This window comes from Pseudorasbora parva, chromosome 15 (assembly GCF_024679245.1).
Source record: "Pseudorasbora parva isolate DD20220531a chromosome 15, ASM2467924v1, whole genome shotgun sequence".
NCBI lineage: Eukaryota > Metazoa > Chordata > Actinopteri > Cypriniformes > Gobionidae > Pseudorasbora > Pseudorasbora parva.
In genome coordinates, this window is record NC_090186.1 from 7,261,706 (window position 1) to 7,288,343 (window position 26,638).

The 26,638-nt window shown below is 38.1% G+C and overlaps 2 protein-coding genes across 4 annotated transcripts; one reads left to right on the plus strand and one right to left on the minus strand.

The window, feature by feature from the left end:
• Positions 1–286: 286 nt before the first annotated feature.
• Positions 287–14,653, plus strand: dcun1d4 (DCN1, defective in cullin neddylation 1, domain containing 4 (S. cerevisiae)). 3 transcript variants are annotated; one of them, XM_067416938.1, is made up of 11 exons: positions 287–406; positions 3,767–3,837; positions 5,142–5,181; positions 6,625–6,712; positions 7,471–7,559; positions 8,209–8,279; positions 8,356–8,447; positions 8,549–8,657; positions 10,972–11,076; positions 12,242–12,344; positions 12,458–14,653. In XM_067416938.1, exons 1-11 carry the CDS (start codon positions 388–390, stop codon positions 12,511–12,513), a joined length of 843 nt encoding a protein of 280 aa, XP_067273039.1. In that variant the 5' UTR covers positions 287–387; the 3' UTR covers positions 12,514–14,653. The 3 variants fall into 3 exon arrangements, with proteins under 3 accessions (XP_067273039.1, XP_067273038.1, XP_067273040.1); XM_067416937.1 differs by lacking the exon at positions 287–406 and adding an exon at positions 409–538; XM_067416939.1 differs by lacking the exon at positions 287–406 and adding an exon at positions 566–718.
• Positions 14,654–14,804: 151 nt separating this feature from the next.
• Positions 14,805–26,435, minus strand: LOC137041017 (uncharacterized). Its single transcript, XM_067416936.1, has 5 exons — positions 26,295–26,435; positions 25,554–25,985; positions 22,322–22,491; positions 21,772–22,114; positions 14,805–21,603 (listed from the first exon to the last, which is right to left on the minus strand). The coding sequence occupies exons 2-5, from the start codon at positions 25,972–25,974 to the stop codon at positions 15,038–15,040; spliced, it is 7,500 nt and encodes a 2,499-aa protein (XP_067273037.1). The 5' UTR covers positions 25,975–25,985; positions 26,295–26,435; the 3' UTR covers positions 14,805–15,037.
• Between the last annotated feature and the right edge of the window lie 203 nt (positions 26,436–26,638).

Sequence of the window (26,638 nt, forward strand, 5' to 3'; positions counted from 1 at the left end):
CTCTCACCATTGTTTTGTTAACCCAAGTGGGCTCTGTGTTGGTGCACAGCTGAGCCAATAGCGTGTCATCGTGGGCTGGCTTTCTTCTATGCACGAGGAAACTATCGTAACTGATGGGTGTAGGCACACTTCTCAGCCAATAATATGCGTCAATGGGAGGGGCTATGAAAGTGCGTTAGCCAATAACGTTGGTCTAGAGGCGGGATGTACACAGTGCCTCTTGCGCAATGTATTTGACACTCCTCTCGACCAATCAATGACACAAGTGGGCGTGGTCACTAAAAATTCGGTCCATCTAAATCATTTGTGGGCAGATATAATATTGACGTGTCCCGCCCACTGGCCGGTCTGCAGACTCACACAAATACAGTTGTGTGTTTCATAAAAATGCACTCAGATGCGTCAAGTAAGTACAATAGTGCGTTTTCACTGCTATTCGTATTCTGTCGACCTGTGATGGCAATTGCGAACTTGCTGCACCGTGACAAGTCGCCGTGACTTCTTTTAAGATGTATGATTCGCTGTATTGACGCATTTTGTGAGTAAAGTAGCCGTTACCCGAGCATACAAATCATCAGATTGACTCTGAGCTTGCTAGCTGCTCTCTTTGTGTTTTTACTCCGATGTCTTGGGCGCTTGCAAGCGACAACGACCTTGCAGGGAATTATCGTTGCATTTTAGCCTTTTTTGCTAGAGTATGTGCAGCAATCCGAGCCAGGTATCTTATCCTATTTACACAATACACTAATTACCTTTAATACCCAAATAACCTTAAGGGATCCATCTCCTCACAACTCGAATGAGTAACGCAAAGCCACCGAGGAGCAAGTTAAAGGTTGTTGTTTTAGAGCTAAACGGGTCAGATTTTTTCGAGAAAACTGCGGAAAAATGACAGGGGGTGAAAATTGTGACGCAGTTGTGTAAAAATGTAGTGCTTGCAAACACGTCGAATGTGAACTGACGCATTACTGTATGTCCCCCTGAAAGATCAACTGCATATCGTTGTGGAAAAAATGTTTTTGATCTAAGATAGAAAATCTTTTTTGCAGCATTTGGGTCGCATTCATCAGTTGGGGAGAGTAGCGATTGAAATTATGATTCGTGGAATTCTGGGAAATGTGGTTTATTCAGTCGAGCCATTTCATTGGCACACAGCAGGCGTTGTTTGTCGCTAGACTACATTCCCCAGAAGTCCACAGACTCTCCAGATACTTTGTAAAGTCGTTCTAAGTTATGTGTGTATACTGTATTTTATTTAATGTCTATGGTGTATACACTCGTGTGTTAATTATGGGGCGGAAAATCTTATTTTAAACTGCAGTCAATATAGAGATGTGAATGTTTAAAAAAAATTTTTTTGGTGTGAATTCGACAAAAACTGTTTATTACATGTTTGGGGTGTTTTATATCTACTGGGATTGGTGACAACTGCGTCACAGGTTCACAAATAGTCTCTTTTTATGTCGGGTTTGCTTTAATAATGCACTGAAACAAATACCGGACATTATTTAAATAACATCTGAATTCAATGTCGCCTCGCTGGGTTGTCTGCTCGCACGTCGTTCAATTACAAAGGCCTGCAGGATACATTTTTTTACACTTATAACGAGAACGTGGAAGTTTTTAATATGTACAAAATGAATCATATGCTTACGTCATTCTTGGTTCTTGTTGCTACGCCGGTCTTTAGTTCCTTTACAAATTAATAATGCTAACTTTTGTTTTCATGCGCCCAAAACACGTTCATGTTTTATTCTCCGCAATTTTGTATATTTTTTAGGCATTCCATTTGTAAGCTACATATTTTCAAGACTAGAAACAATTGACCTAAAAAACATAAACCCAAAGAAAATTACAGCAAATATAACAAGCATTTACAGTATAAGCATTGGTGTTGATACAGTGTTTTACTAGATACATTATGACAAATAATAATTATATATCCATAAACTTTCAAGCTCCTTTATACTTTAAACGTCTTTACCAATGCACTGCATAAGGAGAATTCTTAGTTACTGAGTTATAGTGGGCCTTGCAAACGATGCCATTGACCTTTAAAAATGCATATCTATTCATATCTAAATTTTCTTTTGATTATTTAAGCGATATTATCTAGAAGAGTAACCTGAATGAAAAATTGGATTCAAGGGGAAATTAAAAAAAGACCAACAGTGATATCACATTACTAACTTTCATTATTGACGTTGTGCACCAATCAATGCACCTTTTGAAGTGTTAGGTTACGTTTTAATTAATGCAAGTATCATCCTGGAATATCTGTGGACTTTAATTGGATTAACTGGAGATATGTTTGTATTAGTAAGCCAGTTTCAATCGACTATTAAAAATCTTTATTTGGGTCTGTGCATATTTATTCTTCATCTATATTTAGAGTAGAGTTTGCTTTCACAAATTTACTCTACATATCTAAAATTCGCTAGGACCGGATATTAACATGCTAGGGAAATACGACCTCCACACTGACATTTACTTTATTAATGATGAAACCATACTTGATAAATGTTCCCAAACTTTTTAGAGAGGCATTTAACATCCTTCTATGTACTCCCCTCTTTTCTCTTAGACTGCAGTCACACTTTTTCCATTAATGGACAATATTTGCCCCCTTAAATAGATTTTCCAGTGCATGTTTTACATCATTTTCTAACTGTCTTAATGAGTGAGTCATTGAGTTATTCATTCAATCATTTATTATTTCAATTGTTCGGTAACAAACCAAGTGGCTGTATTTATGGCCCTGTCCCAGATGACACTCACAGTCTTCCTGTGACGTAATGCTGCTTTGACTGTCGGAAATATATATATATATATATTATACACACTTGCGAGTACCCTTCTAAAATCTAAAAGGACACCCTATGGAAGCAGCGTTATGTCACGAAGGTGCGGACTCAGGATGACTGAGTGTCATTTGGGACAGGGTCATAAATATAGCCACTTGCTTCGTTACCGAACAACTATGTTCTCATTGACTGTGGATTTCGTTGGAACTATTATTTCATTACAAAATAGAGCAAGCAGTACTTTTTAAATTGCACATCACAATTGTGTGGATATTTGGGGGAAATTGCATTCTTGCCTGTGTAATATATATTATCAACATTAAAAACAGGAATTCACACAGGGTATGTTTTTCTATCAGAGAGTTTGAGTCGTATTTTATCTGTTTACACAACAGTCTATCTATATTTGTCTAAATCCCCCCTTTTACAAAGGGACATTGTCATTGTAATATAGTGCAATTTAAGGAAGCATACTCTGCATAACCTATCAATTTGATTGGACATCATGTATTGACCTTTTAATGCATTTTGCCTGTTAGAAATACTTCCTCGGTTTTAATGTTTTAAGGTGGGGTGGAATTAAATAAATGGCAAAATGCAGCATTTTTTGGGCGTACCCCTTCAGTCACATCTCATACCCCAGTTTAGGAACTTCTGATATAAAGATTATGGATGACAATGTTGGTAGTTGGTAATGAAGGCACATAAAGCAGTTAAAAGCATACTGTATGCTTTAGCTTATTAGAAACACTGAAGTATCGCACATGGCCTCTCATATTTCCGTCACTCTACTGAAGCAGATGCTTCTTTCCCATAGTCTCCATAACTTCTACATATAGACCGAGGACACTGTGTGAACAAACACACAGACACAAGCGACACATAGAAAACCATGCACAGCCCAGATGCTTGTACATAACTGCCAGGAGTAACAGATGTTTATTTTTATATCTCCCTCACAGATTTCCAGCTGAACTCTCATTTGTCCACACTGGCCAGTATCCATAAGATCTACCACACCCTGCACAGGCTGGTAAATATGGACTCCATTTGCCTGCACTTAAATACCCATCGGCTTTATTGCCATATAAATTCATGCCTTTAAATGATTTAAACCAAGAGCATTTATACAGATGGGATCTGTGCACATTTCATGTTTAGTTTATCACTAGATGATTGATTCTTTTGTATCAATATGATTCTGGCCGGAAGGCCACTAAATCCACACAAAATCAACAAAGTTTTCAGTTTTCAAGGTCCTTACTACAGTTTACCAATGTATCATTGATTTCTGTGTAGTTTAAAGGGGTCATGAACTGAGTTGTTTTATGATGTTTCCTGGGGTGCACTTATAATGCTAGAATACTTTTTACATAATACATAATTTAGAAATAAAAGGTATTTTCCTACCCTGATTTTAGCCTCTGGTTTGAACGCTCTGTTTTAAGGGACGTGCCTGCTGTGAGTTCAATGTAAATGCCCACTGCTGTGATTGGCTAACTATTACAGCTGTCATGGTTAACTTATCGTGAAAATTGTTGCATTACATTTAGATCTATGGGATTATATTTAGATTATGGCATGAAAGGTTGCAGAGATGAACATCGGCGCGAGGCCGGTGGCGTTCATCTGCAATCATCTCGCACCGCTTTCTCACGGCTCTCGCCCGCTCTGCTTGTCACAGTCAACAAACTTGCTTCAAACATGATTTTTTTAAAAGAGAAAATATGTTCATGATCTATAACCAGGTCTAGATGAAATCTACAGAATTGATTGGGTAAATGGTAAAAATACATTGAACAGAAATGGGGTAGTGAAGTCTTATTGATAGACACACACACACACACAGACGCACACAGACACACAAATCCCCCATTGCCTGGTTCAAGGACAGTCGTTTTTATATTGAGATTAATGCAAGAGCTGACGGTGCTGTACTGACCGGTGTACGGGTAGGTTAGCATTGTGAGTTAGCCATGTTTGGCTATATGAGAGTTTAGGACTCTCAACGGCATTACGTAGTACAAAATGAACCTTTGATCAAGCCATTTACTTAAATAACTACCCTCATAACCCTGATTGACACAGAATTGTGCTCTACATTATCTTATTTCCAGAACTCTCCTCCCCGATGTCTTTGAGAAAGCTGCACTGGCAGCATCTGTAAAGGTTACAGGAAAATAAGATGATCAGCCACCTACATCACAATGCTTACTGCCTTCTTTTTGGTGCGCTGCTTATAACTGCTAGACTGCTGCAGAATGTTTTTTGAGTAGAGAGGGAGAGAGAGAGAGAGAGTGATGGTGGTTGTTGAATGCAGTTTCTTTCTCAACGTAGAACCTGACAGAAGACGCCGGCCCAGAGACTCACGGCACAGGTAGTGACTTGCCCCATCTCTCCATAACCTGATCAACTAATATCAATTATAATGGACTTCTTTACTGTCACTTTTGATCAATTTAATGCATCATATTCCTGATATGGATGCATTAAACGGTAAAGAAGTCCCATTCCTCCAGATCTTAATGTCTTTATTAGGGCTCTGTTGAGAGTGCAGGATTTCTCGTCATCAGGCCTTGTTCTATGGACAAAACCTATAATATAATTTTGGCAAACACTCCAGTGCGTATTTCTGCTCCGGAGACCGTCAAATGTTTCTATTTATAGCATGTTTTTTCCAGAAGTGAGAAATGTAGCCAATCACAGACATGTTTGTTGATCTCTTGAAAGCAGTGGCCAATCAGAGGTGTTTAAGTTAGTGGAGAATCCACTCACCACTTAAAGCGTTGTCATTATTGTTTCAGTGCTGAGTTCTGTACACTCGCGCTGAGATGATTGACAGCTTTTTTTAATCTTTGCATGCTTTCAAGTCTAATTATACCCTAGTGAAAAAAACAAAAATGTGCTTAAGATGCAATATATTTAAAGTTTACATAAAGTATACTTGCAATAGTTCTACTTTAAGTACAAAATGAGTTTTACCTACAGTACAATTGCAGGGTATTTATATTAAGTGCATAATATCTAAACGTATTTGTAGTGTACTTCGCAAAAATGTATTTCAAATATAAGTCAGTTTATTTCTTTTTCACTAGGGTAAAACATTGAATAAACTTAATCTTTCGTGCTGCTGAGGACTGATGGCCAATTACACGCTACAAAGTTTCAGAAGTGACATCTACATATAAATGCAGAATTCACTCTCGAAATTACTATGAGCAATATAGTAATAACCATAGCATGGGAAAAATTATGACTTGACAATTTAGCATTAGGCAATTTAAATGCAGATTAATAGACAAATATTTGTATTACATTTTTTAAAAAAAAATTCTATTCAAAGAATTTTTAAAGGTAATGGTTTCAAATAATCTTAAAGGCACTATATATTTAGATTAGTGTCTCATAGTAGCCGCCGAGTGAATGCACAGAGTAGCATTATAACAACTCTCAACACACTCAAATGTATCTAATATGATAAAAAAAAAGTGCTGCGTTCCCCCACATATGCATGAGTGGAAGAAGCGGAAGCGCTCGTCTGCGGCAGAATAAAAGCTCTGCAAAATCAAGGCGTCATCAAGCTACGCCTTTGTTTTGAATAAGCAAACTCTAGTGGTGAAAATTACATATTGTGCCTTTTTTAATGTCTCACTGTACATATTACATCTTCACTTTACTAAAGCACCCTGACTAATATCAGAAGCACCCTGATTTGATTCTGGAACTAGGTCTCATACAAATTATATGAGGACATATCCCTAGTTTGAGAAAGAGAAACAAAAAGTAATCATTATTGTGTTCTGTCTCTGTTTTTTTCTAGCCTGCTGCTCCAGAGCCATGCCCCCCAGGAAAAAGAGGAGACCCACTGCTGGAGATGACCTGTCTGCTAAGAAGAGCCGGCAGGATAAGTATGCTCAAAACATATTCCATCTGTCTGTTGACATTCCTCTAATTCACTCATACATACACACACATTCATCTACACAACTTTTTTAATTAAAGGGTTAGTTCACCCAAAAATTTAAATTCTGTCATTAATTACTTATGGACACCCGTAAGACCTCCGTTCATCTTCAGAACACAAATGAAGATATTTTTGTTGAAATCCGATGGCTCAGAAAGGCCTTCATTGACACCAATGTCATTTCCTCTCTCCAGACCCTGGTGTACAAGTTCTCTTGTGCACAAAAAAACTATTCTCTTCGCTTGATAAAATGATTGTAGAGCCGCTGTAGTGAGATGGGCTTTGTAACGACATCTTTAGTGCCTTTATGGGTCTGGAGAGAGGAAATGACATTGGTGTCAATGAAGGCCTTTCTGAGCCATCGGATTTCAACAAGATGAACGGAGGTCTTACGGGTGTCCATGACATGAGGTTAAGTAATTAATGAGAGAATTTTCCTTTTTGGGTGAACTAACCCTTCAACAACTAAACTAGGTTCCTTTCAGATCATATCGGTTAAGGAAATCTGGATTTATTCACAGAAGGAACTGAATGTTATAATAATGTAGAAAGAATCATATTTGTTAATTGTACCATCAGATTTGTGTTTGTGTGGGTGGATTCATGTGTCTTCTCTTGTTTGTATCAGACGCTGCACATTTGTGATTTAATGTTTATACACGTGTTAATGTGTATTTAAATAGTCCTGTCTATTCATTTCAGTGTTTACAGAAAACAGGAGACATTGCAAATCCAGGAAGCTGAAGCGTTTTCTAGCAAAAGATGTCTAGAGTGGTTTTATGAATATGCAGGTATGTGCGCAAAATCATGTTGAGTTTTATGTTATCGTGTTATGAACTATCATAAACTTTTTTATGTCATTGGTAAGGTCTAAAAATGGTATACCGTAATCACATCAAAATCTGATAAACTCAAATAATTTGACTTGAAATGTCTAGAAGGCAGTGAATAATGTCAGCTAAATTTACTCTAGTTTTTTTCCTTTTTCTTTTTTTATTCAGAATTCCACCCTTGTGACTTCAGAGACTTTCCAAATGAAGTTAAGATGTAAATAGAGTGACTATAAGTATATACTAAAATGTATTTGGACACTTTAGTCACACTTAAAAGTTTCTGAATTTAAATACATATAAAATAGCAAATCAAGTGGCATCTGCGCATATGATGCTTTTCTCAGAACTTCACTTTTTAGTTCATACAAGTATCCTAGCAGAAGAAATTTTGACTTTTTGTCTTCGTTTTGAACAATACATCTGTTCCTTTATATTTTGAAACCTAAGTTAACCGTTTTTTTTTGACTGAAATGTGATGAAGTCCAGTTGTTGTTATGCAATTTAAAGACGTTTATTTTTTTTATTTTATTGTAGCTTAAGTGTCCAAATACTTTTTGAAGCCAATGTATAGAGAAGTAAATTGTGTCTGCATGTGTTATGTCAATAGGGTGTGACGATGTGGTTGGACCAGAAGGGATGGAGAAATTCTGTGAAGACATTGGAGTGGAGCCAGAGAATGTAAGAAACTCAATTGATCTGAAATGGTTTTACATTTTCCTCATCAGTGCTCATTTTAATGTATATTTGTACGTAGGTGGTGATGCTGGTATTGGCCTGGAAGCTTGATGCCCAGAGTATGGGTTACTTCACTTTACAGGAGTGGCTCAAGGGAATGGGCTCATTACAGTATGTCTGGCTAAACAAGGACCTTGTATACATCTACTGCCATCCTACTACACTTTTTCCTGTCCCAAACTTCACTTTTCCTCTTCTTCTGTCATTTGCAGGTGTGACTCTACTGAAAAACTCAGGAACTCTCTAGACTACCTGAGGTCTGTCCTCAATGATGCCACCAGTTTCAAGCTCATTTACCGATATGCCTTCGACTTTGCCAGGGTGAGTGTCGGACGGGTGATTTGATGAACACTAATCATCATCCACTTTAAAAGCTCTTGTATTCTTTTAATACTTCAGCACTATATTTGGTTTAATGATTGCCCGTGACTGTGCACCTGGAACCATACTGATATTTTTTCTGGGTTCATCACAGTCCTTCAGTTACAACAGACAAGGGCTTGAGACTGCTGAGAGATGGTGCTATTTTGGGTTGTTTCGCCTCTTTGTCTGCTCAGCAGAAGTATCTCTTGTCCAGATAGTTGATTATTTTTTTCATTCCCTTGGTATGAATTATAAAGAGAATGGAGTGAAGCTTTTACAGGAGCCATTCGATGAGGCCAATAATGTGAGTGAGTACAAATAAATAGGTTGTGGCAACCTTGAAATGATAACATGACATCCGTCCTGTCTAGATAAAACAGAAATGTTAATTTCTGGGCTCATTTTTTATAGAGCACTTAGTCCATTCTCCTGCAGTGAAACCATATTTAATAGCTGTTAGAGAAGTGATTTATTTGTATTTTTGCTTTTTAATACATTATGTTGCCAAAAGTTTTGGGACACCTTCAACTATTCTGGGAAGACTTTCCACAAGGTTTAAGAGTGTGTTTATGGAAATGTTTTACCATTCTTTGAGAAACTCATTTATGAGGTCAGGTCAAGCGGCAACCTCCCGTGATTTCTCTTGAAGCCAATACGGAAGTAATGTAAACTGCAATTCCTCAACTGGCCACTAGGGACAGAATCTCACGGATGATTCACGGAGCTATGATTCATGTTAAAATTCCCAATTTTACAGCAGAACATTTTTTTACAGCCTGGAACAAATTGTGGGTTTGGTCTATATGGTTAATTTTGGCCTTCATGGCAACTGTGAGGGGGGTGATTTTTTTTAAAATTTAATTTATTTTATTTTATTTAATTTATTTTTATTTTTTATAAACATTTCTTTTATAACTCATTCGTTTACATTATATAAAGCCTTAAAGTTCTGCATCATTTAAGGGCGTGGTTACTTTGAGTGACAGGAGGATAGCCATTAATCCGCCGTCTATAGTCATCGCGTCACCTCAGCTCCACCCACGACCCGCCTCTTTGCCCATTTTCTGTAATCCCGGAGTGATGTGCTAGCAAGATGGCAACGGCCAGCTTGTCTCTACTTTACGCTTCAGAGCGGCTTATCGGAATCCTATGGGTGACGTCACGGACACTACGTCCATATTTTATTAGAGTCTATGGGTCAGGCACTGATGTTGGACGAGAAGGCCTGGCTCGCAGTCTCCGCTCTAATTCAACCCAAAGGGGATCTATCGGGTTTAGGTCAGGACTCTGTGCAGGCCAATCAAGTTCCTCCACACCACATTCGCTCATCCATGTCCTTATGGATCTTGCTTTGTGCACTGGTGTGCAGTCATGGTGGATCAAGAAGAGGCCATCCCAAAACTGTTCCTGCGTGAAATTGTCAAAAATATTGGAATATTTAATAGTGAGGAAATTTCACGAATGGGCTTATTGCACAGGTGGCAACCTAATAGATTTAGATTTGGAGGGTTGTCCCAATACTTTTGGCAATATAGTGTATTTTGGGCAAAGAACCTGAGCTGCATTAGTTTACATTATTTGTTTCTACTGCAGGAACTAGGGACTTTGGGGTGGTACTCGGTGTGTTTCAAGTACCTGCAAAGACCAGTGTCTAAATAAAGTACCTGCTCGCGAGGTCGCACCTTTTTTAAAGTTCAGGAACTTTCGGGGGTGGGACTTGGGCGTTGAACAAGCTGATTGGTTGAGTTCACACAGCATTTTATTTCAACCACCATTCTTAAATATCTGTTGCAGTTTTTGCAGTAAGAGTTGTTTGCTATTCGATTCAACGATTAAGTGTAAAAAAAAACCGACAGATGGACCGCTGAGGAGGTTAAGGCTTTATTAAGCTTAAATGAGGACGACGAAATTTCAGCAGGAACTTGAAAGTTGCTCGCAGTCCTACATCACCGGGCTAATTTGCTTAATCTTAACGGTACTTTAGACCATGAAAGAGATGCAGAGACAAATTGTTTCAAGTAATTTTGGTAGAAACAGGGCTATTGTAATGGTTGAAGGTGACAATAATCATGTCTGCCCTCAGGTGCTTTAGAGTACACAAATTTCTGAAACGGTCCTCCAGGAGCAACCTGGATTTAAGTATCATGGCAATAATGCGTCATTTTACAGATTGTTACCTCGCTACCATAATTACCTACTCAGTATTTTTATTCTGATGTGTAAACTTGTATTAAAAATGTTTCAAATATAATATGGTTCCACCCCTTTGCAGGAGAAGGATCAGAGGAGTTTAGACTTAAATACTGCCAAGTGTATGCTGGGACTTCTGCTTGGGAAGACCTGGCCATTGTTTCCAGTGTTTAACCAGTTTCTAGAAGTAAATATTTTAATCTTTACAGTTGATCAGTGTCACTTTAATCATTTTACCAGTCAAATGTTTGGACACACTTGCACATGCATTATTATTGCTTACCACATTTTAGAATAATATCCCAGCAAGCAATTTTTCTTATAAAAGATGTCCGATAGCTGTCCAAACTAGGCTGAAAAAACTAGCTGTCCAACCCTGACGGCTTGGCTGAAAAAAGACAAATTTTGGGCTGTCAGTGAAAATTTAATAGAAGTCTAACCATAACCCAAGAATAAATTAGTCATCTAGAACATGAACAAAAACGACATGTAACCAAATTCAAGGTTATTTTGGCTAGAAGTGGGTCACTCATAGACGGATAGTACCGAGATGATGAAATGATGGCTATTGCTTGCTGGGATGTCATATAAATGTTATTCATAAAACACTAATCTTAAACAGCTTATATTTGACACACTCTCAACCAACCTCTAGGCATACTTTTTAAATGGCATTGAAGGTGTTCACAAACGGCCCATTTTGCTGGCTGCTTGTATGTTCCAAAACAATTAGTTAAGATTAAATTTAAATTACTCCATATGTATTATACATGTGTAGCCACAATGCAAAACCGTTTCAGAATAAAGCTTTAAATAAAAGGGAAATAAATTCAGTGCAAACTTTTGACTGGTATTTTATATATATTGGGCCAGATTTACTAAACGGCAAATTAGCATGGGAGCACACTTCCAAAAAAGTGCAGAGAGCTGAATGTTCTGCACGAGACGATGAACAAATTAAAGAACACAGGCGCAGCCAGATCATTTCCATGACCAACGCGATTTCATTTTTGGGCCGTTAAATAATGGAGCAAACACCAGTAAATTAGCCTGAGCAAATTCTAGTAAATCACCTTGCATGATTCATTTAAATACTCTCCTCCCATAAATTTAGCGCCTGAAAGGGAAACTCCTACAAATGCACATGCAATTATGTCAGCTGCAAAAATAACCTTGTTCAGGGCTCCTTTTTCACTGCGTGTCTTTAGTAAATCCTAGGTTTTTACCGCCGTAAGGGGGCTTGCGCTGACGCAAGCTGTTAGTAAATCTGACCCATATTTGCTCATCAGTACATATTCCATCACTATTACATTTTTGACCTAATTTGTTTCTAAATTTTTCTCTCCCCACAGCAATCTAAGTATAAGGTTATAAATAAAGATCAATGGTGCAATGTTCTAGAATTCAGTAGGACTATCAACCTTGATCTCAGTAACTATGATGAGGACGGGGCCTGTAAGTACAAGCACCCACACTTTAACATGCCTGTATTCTTCTAATTATACACCAATTAAGACACAATGCAGCTGGAAGTACATCCTTACATTTGCGTTTTTCTCTTTGCTCAGGGCCAGTGCTGTTGGACGAGTTTGTGGAATGGTACAAAGATCGAGAGATGTCGTAGCAACAGCTTCCCCATGCCTACCACCATCACCAACTAGAAACTAATCGCCAACAATCACCATGACAATGACGACAGAAACGACTTTGAAACAAACATCTAGAAAACAAAGTACAAATCAAAACTGAAGCGTTTGGGACAGACTGATGGTGGCCTCTGGCAGTGAGGGCTTGAGTGTGTGAGTGTTTGCATAGAATGTAATTATCAATGCACATGTTTGTATGTCGCCCTTTTAGCCGGGGCCATAGGAGGGTCACTGGTGGTTGTGTGTTGGAGAAACAGCACCTCACCGACTCCACCTAATGCCCTCCCATAGCCCACAATGCATTGTGGGTAAGCACACGGCCAGCCTCGGGAGCCGCCTTCCCACCCCACTGTGATGTTTCATATTGCTGTGAATGAATAGGCTCTTTAATGGAGGATGAATTTCTCCACAAGGCAAGGGTAGGTAAAAACTCCCATACTGTCTGAAGATTTAAGACATTTAGGTAATTTAGGCCTGGAAGGACAGATGAAGGAAGAACAAACACCTGCTTGGCTTTTTTTCTAAAGGTCAGGGACTTTTGGTTCAAAATTGAAATAGCTTACAGTGTCACTCTGCTGATGTGGTCCAAACACTGTTTACTACGTTTTTTATGTTGGAGGAGGATGACATTCAGAGCATGTTACCATAGTTACACAGCGACCTATGCCGTAAGTTTTATTTTTACCAGTCTCGCTGCACTTGGTTGCCATTTAATAAAGCACACCACAAGCAAGAGTGTCATAGACATTTTGCTGTAAGTACTTCCTGTGGTATCGGTATACCTTTCAGCACTTCATTTTTCGTATTGATTATGAGATCAACGAGGATAGCTTTACTGTGCAACATGAAGAACAGAGGCTATACTTCTCATGAACATAGAGGCCAGAATCTTTTTCCTGACTCGCATGTACACACCTGAAGTGTGAGCAGGTTAAAGTGACTGCAGAATGCATTAATTATATCAACTGATTCCATAGCAATGTATGTAAAATGACAAGACGTGACATAAAAGAGACTGGATGAAAGAAAGCTGTTAAAGTGCACTTGTGATTTATGTGATGAATTGCAACAAAAATATAAAAACAGGTTTTCTGCCCTAAACACTGACTCTCCTTTGGCCACATCCTTGTCCACAGATCTTGTGGTCAAATATGATCACCTTAACCCATAGTGACCAATGCCTAGCAACTATTTAACATTCTAGTTATGTTTGTAAAACTGTTGAGTTTTGTCTATGGCTGTGGCGTGAAGCTAACTTGTCATTTGAACAAGGAAAAAAAAGCATGCATGCATTCTGCAGTTAGAGCTGTCTTTGTGGATGAATGAGATTCTTTTTGTACATTTTTTTTTTCTTTGCTCTTGTTTTTTTTTTTTTTTTTGTACAGGTATTTGTAGAAGTGGACTTTTGTGCTTAATTTGGGTATCCGCGGTCATGCAGTCTTAACGCTTTATAAAAACATGATTGTGTGATGGTATTTAGAGCTTAAACACACTTGTAACCTCATCCGTTGAGATGTTCTTCCCTGCATTGCCTCCTCCATCATCTCCACCAAGTGCTAAACAATCATGTTCATGAGTGACTGCAGCTTTTCAGTATATCTGCAGCATCATGAAGACGAAATGATTTTGTCATGTTATAAGGAACAACAGAGACGAATCATTATTAACTTTATTAAAGCTTATTTTGGGTTACAAAAGTTTTTTTTTCTTGGTTACAAGACATTTTTGTTCTGTTAAGATTTTTTTTCTCTCTCTGAAGACGAAGGTTGCTAACCATAAATTATTTATCAAGTATTCACTCACCATCTAAAAAGCCAACAGTCTATGTATGCTGTGCATGCTGGCCAGAATCCATTTGGAAGATGTCTACAGACACTCGTCATAATCCCATTCATCTGCACCTGTTTGTGCCTGAGGGAAATGGTGGTTTAAAATTTATTTTGAACAGATAGACGAGTTCCCCTGTCATTATAACTTGCTTTTGTGGGGGGAGTATGTAATGCAGAGGGTTGAGCATTCTCATCTGACTGTATATATGTATGGATGTGTGTGTATATGTGTTTGTTTTCACTGTAACCTCTCTACATTCAATATATATAAAGGGGTTTATTAACTAAATGTGGAGTCATTTTAATCTTTTCTGTCATGTTTTAAAAGAGAAACGACTAACTATTCTGGGGTCATCCTGGGGGTCTCCCCATGTTATTGAGTGCAATTAATACCCTCTGGATTTCGCATATCATTACTCATAAAATCAGCACTGCTTTAATGATCTTATACAATACACATTCTTATTGTTTCAATGCAAAGAGAACAGAACTTTTATGAAATACTTAAAAAAAAGGTTATGTTTAAGTTTAGGTTATGTTATGTTCACAAGTATATTACAGCATTTACAATACTCACTAAAAAGGCAATCCCTATCCTCAAAGGTGCAATTTTGAAAGTATCAGCTTACATTTGGGCAACATTGTTTGTCTGGCAAGTCAAAATGAACTCTCTTTAAATTAAAAATTCCTTATACTTTGGAGTTGAGATATTCTTAGTTTTAAGGCCCCGTAAAACTGGGGCTTCAGCTCCTTCTGTTTTTCCTGAAGCGGCTTTGTTTCTTGTAGAGATATTGCTGTAAGTTTGTTCTGTTTGTAATGTTGCTCCTTCATAATCTCTGGGTGATTTGTCCTGCTGGTCGCCATCTTGTTGCATGGAGGAAAGGGATGCAATGTTGAACATGTTCATTTCAGTTCTTCTTTGCTGAAGTAATCGTCTGCGTTCTTGCCTTTGAAGGACTTCAGAATTTTCTCTGAGATATTCTCTGGCCTCCTTCTGTTCCAACGGAGGTGGGGATGTCTGTGGAACTGCTGGTGTTTCATCTTGTGGTGGTTGTACATCCATAAACTGATGTCCTACAGATTGTTTGTCACTGGACAAGGAGCTTAAACTTGACCTTAGGCCAGTCAGTGCCACTGAACTGTCCATAGACTCCTTTGTCATAATATTGTCCTTGAAACTAAAGCCAGACAAACGTGATTCAGAATCAGTCTTTATTATTAACGCAGAACCTTTTTTCATTGAGTCAGGTGATGCCACCTTGGATGATAAACCAGGCCATGTGATTTCTAGGTCTGCATCTGGTGTAGGCATTAAATCTCTTTTCATTAATTTGGTTGAAGAAGTAGGTTCATTTTTTGTGAAGGTAATATACCTCTTTACCTTTGGGATATTGTCAAGAGATGCACCAATTTCTTGAAAGAAATTGTCATTTCTCCTTTCATCAGTTGAAGTTCTGTATTTCTTTTTTTCTTGCACATCCCCTATATTTATGGGTTTTACAGTGTTTGAACTAAGAAATGATGACACAGCTGAGGAATGGGGTTCTGATTGTGTGAACTGAATGTACTTCTTTACTTTTGGGATACTGGCAAAATATGTGTCTGTTTCTCCAGTGATATTATAATCAGTTGAAGATGGTTTAATGGATTTAGATGAAGTGCTTGATATCCTTGATATGCCATCTCTTTCTGTTAAGACAGCAGGTGATGACCGAGCAGGATATTCAGTTTCAGCAGGTATGAAGTCAATGTATCTCTTAACTCTTGGTATTCTGTCAAAATGATCAGATGAAGTGCTATGTATCATTGATTCTGTTTTGTTTCCATTAGTAGCTGTTTGTACCTCAACTTCAGCTGATGTTTTAACGTCATCTTCAGATGAAGTGCTTGATCTCCTTGTTTCTGAAATGACCTCAGATATCCCAACTCTTTCAGCTGGTAAAGCAGTTGTTGACAGCTCAGGGGATTGTTGTGTGAATTGAATGTATCTCTTAACTTTTGGTACTCTATCAAGAGATGCTTCTGTTTTTCCAAAGACATTGTCTTCCTTAATGTTCTCTTTAGGAGTTGGTTGTGCATTATCTTTAACTAAGGTACTAGTTCCTCTTGATTCTGTTTCTGTCTCCTTTGTGGACCTAACAGTGCTTGGAATAGGAAATGGTGCAAGACCACGGGAAGGTTCAGATTGTGTGAACTTAATATACCTCTTTACTTTTGGGAAGTTTACAATGGCATTATTATCATAAGTAGATGGCTTAACATCAACTTCAGCTGAAATGCTTGATCTAATTTCTTGAAAACCCCCAGATATTCTTTCAGATAAGTGAGCAGTTGTTGTCTGAACTTGCGGTTCATTTTCAGGCTTTGTGAATTGAATATATCTCTTAACCTTTGGTATTTTGTCAAGAGTTGTTCCAGTGTGTCCAAAGACATCTTCCTTAGCGGTTAGTGTAACATCTTTCTTAGATGAAGTGACTGATCTCTTTGTCTCTTGATCTACCTCTGATATTCCAACTCTTTCAGCTGAGACGGCAGATGTTGACTGAGCAAGGGATTGGCTTTCAGGATGTGTGAATTGAACGTATCTCTTAACTTTTGGTACTCTATCAAGATATACTCCTATTTGCGCAACTTCCTGAACGTCATCCTCAAATGAATTGCTCTCTCTGGTGGCTTGTTTGCTCAATTCAGTTTCTGTAACCTTAGTTTTCGCTGTGCGTGAAGGAGGAAATGGTGACACATCCAAGGAATACTGTTCTGCTTGTGTAAACTTAATGTACCTCTTTATTTTTGGGATTTGGGCAAGATATTCACTTGTTTCTTCAATAATATTATCTTTGTTGGTAGATGGTTTAACATTTTCTTCAGATGAAGTGCTACTTCTAATAGGTTCTTTAGCTAGCACAGATACATTTGCTCTTTCAGCTGAGAGAGCAGTTGTTTGAGCAGGGAATTGACTTTCAGGATGTGTGAATTCAATGTATCTTTTAACTCTTGGAACTCTGTCAAGAGCTGCTCCTATTTGCCCAAAGCCACTGTCTTCCTGAAAATCATCCTCAGATGAAATGCCCTCTCTGTATTCTGTTTCTGTCACCTTTATGGTTTTAATTGGAGGAAATTGTGACCGATCTAAGGAATAAGGTTCCGACTGTGTGAACTTAATGTACCTTTTTACTTTGGGGATTTCGGCAAGGTATTCACTTGTTTCCCCAATGATATTATCTTCTTTATTAGATGGTTTAACATCTTCCTCAGATGAAGTGCTCCATCTTCTTGTTTCTTTAGCTACCACGGATACGTTGACTGTTTCAGATAAAAGACCAGTTGTTGTCTGCACGGGAGATTGACTTTCAGGATGTGTGAATTGAATGTATCTCTTAACTTTTGGTACTCCATCAAGACATGCTCCTGTTTGTCCAAAGACATTGTCTTCCTTAGCAATTAGTTTGACATCATCCTCAGAAGAACTGCTTGATCTCCTTGCTTCTGATTTGGTTTTCATCTCAGGTGTGACATGCAGTGTATCTAAAGAAGGATCAAACTGTTTAAATGTGATGTATCCTTTTACTTTTGAAACGCCATCAAAAGATGCACCTATTTTCCTAAAGAAATTGTCTTCATACCCCTCAGAATTGTCATCATTTGAGGATGAGCTATATCTCCTTGTTTCCAGTATAGCATCTTTCTTGCTTAAAGAATGTGATGGCTGAGTTGGGGAATGAGGTTCAGACTGCTGGAAGTGAATGTATCTTTTCACTTTTTTGATATTTTCAGGAGATACCTCTATTTGCGTTAAGTAACCCTGGTCTCCGGATGGTCTGTCAGTTTTAACTTCAGTTTTCACTTCCAACTTCGGTGTAGAGGAGGAGGATGAAACTGATGACCGAGTTGGAGAATGAGGTTTGGACTGTGTAAATTGAACATACCGCTTAACTTTTGGTACTGCATTATGACCTAGCTGGCCTAACAAAAATGTTCCTGGAGCATTAGATTTGTCATCTGACTTGTCAGATGTGCTTGAACTTGTCTCCGCTGCCACTACAGGTCTCTTGGTTGAAACAGGTAAGGATGTTAGTGTTGGAGAATAAGGTTTAGGCTGACTGAATTGAATGCATCTCTTAACTTGTGGCACTGTATCGAGAGATACACCTATTTTCCTGAAGAAATTGTCTTCATTAGATGTAGGTTTAATATCATCTTTAGATGATGTACTTGGCCTCCTTGGTTCAGGTTGTGCCAATAGTTCAGATGAGATACTTTCTTTGTTCAAGGGCAGTGTTGTCGAGTAAGGTTCAGTGTGTGAGAATTGAATGTATCTTTTTACTTTTGGAAGTCCTTCATAAGATGCATCCACTTGTCCAACAAATTTTTTATCTTCGATGGTTTGTTTGACATCATCCTCAGATGAGAAACTGGATCTCCTGGACTCCGTTGTCGCTATTAAGTCAGGTGTGACTACCTCAGTGTTTGGTGGTGGAGATGGTAATTGGACTTGAAGAAAGGAATCAGAGTGTGAGAACTGAAGGTATCTCTTCACTTTTGGTAAGTGATCAAGGGATAAGCTCCTTCCGAATAGACTGTCTTCATTAGTGGTTTGTTCCTTAGTTAACTTTGACTGCTTTTTAATAGAGAAACCACTGGTTCTTCCAACATCCAAACCAGTTGGTGACCTGCTCTCATCTGTTTCATTTTCATATCTGTTGAACAGTCGTGCACTTAATGCTCTTAGTCTCATTAGACCTTTAGAATGTTTCTTCTCAAATGCATCTGTGCTGCTAGAGGAGTTGTCAAAGCCAATGTTGAGGACTTTGTCTGTATTTTTATCTGGTTTGATTGATCCTGTGTTCTTCTCAGGTGATATTGTAATCTCTAATTTTCTTGGGTACTCCATAAATTGATCTTCATCTTCACTGGAAATTGATCTATCAGTATCATAGCCTCTATTTAGTCTGTTTATACTTGACCTATAGACAGGATGGACATGGTATAGTGGAAGGCTCTCATGACTTCCATAGTATGATTTATCATTTTGTTTTTTGTATTTAGTCTTTTTTCCTGATAAACCTTTTCTGCTTGAGGTAGGTGATGATGGCAGAGATGAGGAAGGGTGTTCATGCTGCTTAACAAACATGTATTTTTTCATGTTTTGACTTGAATCTTTTGGTGAGGTGCTGGGCTGCATAGATTTCGTTGCCTCAGTTGTGATCTCAATATTAGTTGAAGGTCTGGATATTGACTGTGTTGGGGAAGAAGAGTCGGACTGTTTAAATGAAATGTATCTTTTTACTTTTGAAACTTCCTCAGAAGATACACCTATTGTCCTGAAGAAATTGTCATCCATAGTTGTCAGTTCATCATCATCCTCTGAGGATGAACTGTGGCTTTTATCATCCAGCAAAGCATCTTTTTTGGTTAAGGAAGGGGATGTTGGCAGAGTTGGGGAATGAGCTTCAGGATGTTTGAAATGAATGTATCGCTTCACTTTTTGAATTGTATCAGGAGACACCTTTATTTGACTTAGGCATCCGTTTTCTCCAGAGGATGCATCAATGTTAGCTTCAGATTGTACCTCCATCACTGATAATGATGGCAGAGTTTGATGTCCAAAATGCGGTTTGGACTGTTTAAATTCAACATATCTTTTAACCTTTGGTACTGGATCAAGACCCACATCTGCACATATCGCAAATTTCTGTGATATGTTCGCATACATATTCCCCTGGGAATCATCAATAAGCATATCCTCATCAACACTGTTTCCATGTGTAAAAGTCAAATGTATGTCCGAAGGATCCAAAGTGATCGTCTCTTGTCTTATTAGAATGCCAGCACTAGGCATTCTTTCATTAAAAGCGACATCTTCAAAGGTGTCAAATTTGTTTAAAGTGACCAAGTTTGCACTATTCTCTGATTCGTTCAGGATGTCTGATTCTTCTAACTCTGTGTTTACAATATAATTGTTTGGTCCACCTAGACTTTCACCACTGTCACTTGAATTAGAGAGGCTTGTTATGTCAGAGAGATCAAACTGCTTTACATCATCAACAAGAACTTCTTTACCAAATTGTTTGTCAAAATCATCTGAATCTAATTTTTTGTCTGAAGGTGATTCTACTTTGCCTTGCCTCCATGTGTCGTCATCCTTCAGTGGGTGTCCTAAAGCAGAGCTCGAGAGATCCCGAATACTTGACCTTTCAGAGCCTTCTGTGAAAGAAAAGCTCTCTCCACTGTCATCCCACAACTCTGGGTCCAAATCATCAACAACCTGTTCTGTATTTTTGTTTGCAGGTATAGTGACAGGAGGAGGGTCCACACTTGATTCCCTTAATTCTCTTGAGAAGTTATCTTCCTGACTTGACTGAGATGATGCTGAAGAACTGCCCCTTCTTTTTATCTGGGTAATATCATTTGCATCTGGAATTGACTCAAATTCAATGGATTTTGGCATGTCTTCGGTTGATTTGGGTGGCAGTTTCTTACCATTTATGATTAACGCATTAACCTGGTCTTCCTGAAGTGAGCTGCTACCACTGCTGTCTGCTCTTCCTCTATGATTCTCCACATCAAGGGCTTGCTGTTTCGTACTAGTTGTTGAGGGTTTATTTTTTTTAATTGTCTCATAAAGAGGATAAGCTTCTGTGTTGCTCTCAGAGGAGCCATCTGCTTGGTCAGCCTCTACAGTGACATAGTAAGGCACTTGATCTTCAACTGTGATTCCACCAAATGTAACTCTTGAACCCACTCTCACTTCTTGTTCTTGGTCTTCTACATACCCCTCATTCACATATAGCTGAGGTCCACTGGAGGAGGTTGTTGTTGTTGTTGGTGGTGGTGGTGGTGAAGATTGCCTCTTGGATCGTATTGTCCTCCATAACTTGTCTAGCAGAGGTCTCAAAAAAACACCAAGGATAAAGGCTAAAATGAATGTAATGATGACCGACAGGCAGACAGCAAGAACAAATTCTGACTGGGTCCTTGTCGCTTGTCGTAGAACTGGATCATTTCTTGGCAAAGTCAAATATTCTTGCTCATCCAAGATATTTGTTGCTTCCCTACGTGCTCTTGAGTCACTGCCTTTTTTGTAGACATGTAGATCAAATACTAATATGTGCTCCCCTCGGACACCTGAAATGCATACATAAAGTCCTGCATGCTGCTCTGTGATGTCCTTAATTAAAAGTTCTGGTTGGTTATTTTTGACTTGGCCCTGTGGAGTCCACCAGTGAACCTGCATGATATCTAGAATAAATAGAAAAGGGAATTTATCAAATGTACATTAGCATTTAAATTGTTTACATGCAGGTTTTAGGAGTTACATTAACAACTGCAAAAATATTTTAAAATTATGAATTAAAAAAGTAGTAAATTTGGACTGTTGATTTATAATTTAAGATACAGAAGTAGTACCTTTACTGTCATTGCGGCAAGGAATGGATATGTTCGTCCCCTCATAGACAATCATATTATGATATCGACCTGATGTGCTGTATTCATGTGTTGGACAAGTGAGCTCCGAGTCCTTCAGGTATAGCAGATCTTTTCCAGCATGATGTGGTGGAGAGGCACACACAACTTGCCAGGAAACATCACCCATTTCAGTATCAAAGTTCATCCATCTTCTCAAGGTCTGCAAATTGCAGTCACACTTCCATCTGTTGAAGGAGACGTCGACTAATGTATTCAGGCTCCGCAGGGACTGATAGGCAGGGATGGGAATGGTGACCAGCAGGTTATAGCTCAGATCAATGACCTGGATGGAATTTATGAGACAATAAAAAGTTTTACTGAACAGTGGGCTAGATATGTTGATTTATGTATTAACTACAGTCAAAAGAGTTACTGGGGGAGCACACTTCCATCACTCATCACACATAATGATGATTTTTTTTTAAAAACGATACCATCTGACCAGTAATAAAAAAATAACACAAATAAAGCTAAATCTTTGAGATGTTACCTGCAGCTGTTTTAGGTCTTTAAAAGCATTTGGATGAATGCTTGTGATGCTGTTATGCTGGAGATGTAGTTCTTTGAGATAACTGCAGTTGTCCAGGTCAGTAAGACCTATCTTGGATATCTGGTTATAAGACAGCTGAAGAATCTGCAGTGACTTAATGCAGCCCAGCCCTGGAAGAGAAATGTATATTCATAAGAGCAAAAAAGGCAATGATTAACAACCATGCACTGATAAACTTTCTAGTTAAATATCAATGTTCTTTGAGGTACAGAGGTTTTTTTTTCCTTCTTGAAATAGACTGCAAAGTCAGACATTTTTCAGCTGTTTTGAGACATAAACAGAAAATGTTGTAATAGTTGAGAGAAAAAAAAAAGTTTCAACTCACAAACACCTGCTGTTTGTGTCAATATCTGTGGCCATAACAACACCACGTGAGCACTATGTGAATTACCACTTGTTCTAGTCGAGGTTCTCAATACTTCTAGCTTCAGGACGTTGTTGGGTAATGGTATGCTATGTATTGGCTTTTAGCATTTGCATATTTGTAGCTAATTTTTGTATTACTATTTATACCTAAAATTCTTTAAATTTATTTAGATGGACATTATGTGAAACAAGTACATCCCAAATGTTCTTAAACACTTCAAGAATTAAGTTAATTAAGAGTGGAAGGCTTATAAAGGTTCAGGTATGTCTGTCAAAGAAGAGACATGCCTATTTTAAGAGCCGTGTTGACTAGTGAGCTGAAGCGAGGGTCTGCTGGACAAGAGTTTATCAGTGAGGAACATTGAGGCTGTGCCCTGAATCACAAAGAGCTGAAAAACACTGAGGCATTACCATCTAATTCACAGTGCTTACAGGCTGCCCTGTAAGGCAACTGCTAAGACAAAGAATATGGGTATAGAAAGATGGTTCACTCCTATTACTTATTGGGAGAAACTGCAACATGCAATATGGCAGAACTGTCCCGCCTTCTAAAGAAAAAACACTAAATCTCTAATTGGTAAAGTCATTGCATCACTGCAGCTGCCATTAGAAGCTCCGGTTCCCATAGCAATCTGAGACCTGCACATTGGCTCGTCTAGCCTAAAAATAAGCTTTTTAAACACTATTTGAACATAAGAAACAACATTTATGGACAGTTATGTACAACAGTTCATGTCAGATTGTGTTACTTTTGAAATATGAAATATGTTATTTCATACCTTATGTAACATACGTATTTAATTGTGAGTTGGGCAAACAGTTTTTGAGATTCCAGGACTCCACCATTCATATAGATAGGACTTGGTCTTGGATGCTTGGAAACGTTGCAAAAATGGACACCAAGTGAACAGACTTTCTTTGAAAGGGACTTTGGCTAAGAGCACCATTTAAAACCTAATTCTTGGCCTTTGTTAACAAATCCATTTAGATTTAAACAAAAGATAAGCTTTGCAGCAGACACAGAAACATTAATATCCTGCTGAAATTGCTGTAGTGGATATCAACACTGACAATCACATCCTGGAACAGCATTTCAGAAATTAAATGAAAAGAAATATTTAGCTAATATTGCTTGCCTTAGAATATCAATAGATACAATATTCAAGACAAACCTCAAAAGATAATGTTCAAAATGAGTTTGAATTGGCTTTCTGGTCCCCAAATTCAATATGAACATTCTCAAAGACCCCCAGTTAAATGTCCTATGCTTCAGACATTCAATCAAAAAAAAAAAAAAGATTGATTAAATGTACAACAGCAGGTAGAATTAAGCAAATTATACTGCTGTTGTACATTATGTACTCTATGGCCTAGTGTGTCAATTTTATAAGATTATTTTGCTTTTCAACATCTGCGTCTGATAGCCCCTAGGAAAGCTGCCAGTTTAGTGCATGAAGTGTTTAACATACCGTACTTTGTGTTCATGTATTCAAAGTGCACTTTTCCTCGTGAATACACTACTCATGATGTGCCATAAGCAAAGGCTTTAAGACTAGCTCAAACAGTAGAGCGTGGCGCTAGCAACGCCACGGTCATGGGTTTAATTCCCAGGGAATGCGAGAACTGACAAAAATGTAAAATGTGTACCTTATCGTTTTGGATAAAACCGTCTGCCAAATGCATAAATGTAAATGTAAGCCACCTTTGGACAGACTAGATCCCCATTTTAGCATTTATGTGAAGGTTGGTCAAAATACAAAGCTTTAATAAAGTTCACTCCGTGGAATGTGTTTAGACCATTATTACCCTTTCATAGCCCATTAAGAGGCCCTGGAATGTCAGTGCCCAACCCTTGTGACTAAATGACAGGTGATTTCTTTTCACTTCATCCTGAGGGTGGACTGGTTTAAGTGGAGTGGAATAGGTCTGAAGAGTGTATGCAACAGATCAAAGTTCTACTGATGATTCAGTCATTTACACCAGGGCGTAAAACATCAGTGTGTGAGGGTTTTATAAACGTCACAGATTAAATAATACAGAGATTCAGTTTGTATTAAATTGATTTCAATGTTTGTAGTAAATCTCAAAAATTAGTAAATTAATTATTCCTTAAAGTGTTAGTTCACATAAAATGACTCACTGTCATCTTTGGAACACAAATTAAGATATTTTTCATGAAATCCAAGAGCTTTCTGAATCCTCCAGCGACATCATTGCAACTTTCAAGGCCCAGAAAGACATGGAATGGTTAAATAATGTCTTTACTATCTTTCTGGGCCTTGCAAGTTGCAATGTTGTCGCTGGAGGATTCAGAAAGCTCTTGGATTTCATGAAAAATATCTTAATTTGTTTCCCGAAGATGAGCAAAGGTCTTATGGGTTTGGAACAACATGATGGTGAGTGATTTTTTTGTCAACTAACACTTTAAGGAATAAATAATTTACTAATTTTTGAGATCTACTAAAAACATTGACGTTGCTGCCTATGGGTAGTTTAGAAACCTATGAACTAGGGTCTAATGGGTTTGGAATGACATGAGGGCGAGGAATTAATTACAGAAGTTTTTAGGTGAACTAACCTTTTAACAGCAAGGATTTAAATGGCATGATTAATTTTAGAATTTATTCCATCCATCACATGAATCAACATAGTAATGTGACTGTTTAAGTTGCCTTGATTTCCTTTATAATTTGAATATGTTTTACAGGATAATGAAGAACAGAGAATTTTTTTTTGACGGTATGAGTGTTGCTTAAATTATTAATGCGGTGTGTATCACATGCATACTCCTGCTGCTTGCACGTACCCTTTGGTAGATGTTTTAGCTGGTTTCTTTCTGCTGATAGCAACTGAAGGTAAGATGCCCAGGATGTGCATTCCTGTTCTCTACTTGACAGGGTCCCAGTGCCTAATCGGTCTTTCTCCAAAATCAAAGAGAGGCTCTCCAGAGAATTACTTCCCACCCAAAGGTGCAGAAGCCCCATCAATTTCACATGACCAAAGCTGAGAGGAGCCAATGAACGCAGGGCATTATTGGATAAGTTCAAGGAAACCACATTTGCTGGGATGCGTGTGGGAGTCGTAGTCAGGCCTAAAGAAGAGCAGTTCAAGAGAGGACCTCGCTGACACAGGCAGGGGACAGGACAGGCAGAGGTGGGGAAGGAGTGTGTCCCCCAGAGGTGGAGGAGCAGCACTGCCACGCCAAGCACCGAGCTGTACGCTGACATTATAGTCAGCCCTGAAAAAGATAAATTATGGATTTGAAATGATGACAGGATATTGCATACTGCCATTTGTATGGTATAATATAGAGATACAAAATAAAAGATATAGGTTGATTGCAAAAATAATTCTCCCATGAAATCCATCACTGCACCACATAAATAAAATCAATCATATGTACATACACACACATATATACAGTTCCAAGTCTAATTTTTTAAACACCAATCATTTACTTACCTTAGCTTAAGCAACAATTACAGTTCACCATTCAGATACATTTAAAAAAAATGTGTAATAGGTCTAAAACTAAAATAAAACTAACCTTTTTTAGGATAGCAATGGTCCACTCAGCTCAGGCAATCTTCTGACTGTAGATGGATAATTACCAACAAAACACTGACACTTGACTGAGAAATTCTTTGACTTTAACTACGACTTCCCTGAGAGCAAAGTCTGAGTAGCATTATGGCACCAGAAACGCACAGAACAATCGTTCTGCAATCAATCACTCACTCGCTCGAGTTAATGTCTTACTATTTGTTCCCTCCCAAGCATTTTAAGGACATTAAAAAATATATATAACAAAAAGTATAAAAAGATTTCCTACTCAATGTTGAAAAAGAATAAACAGGTTTTACATAAATATGAAAAAAGTATGCATTTTTT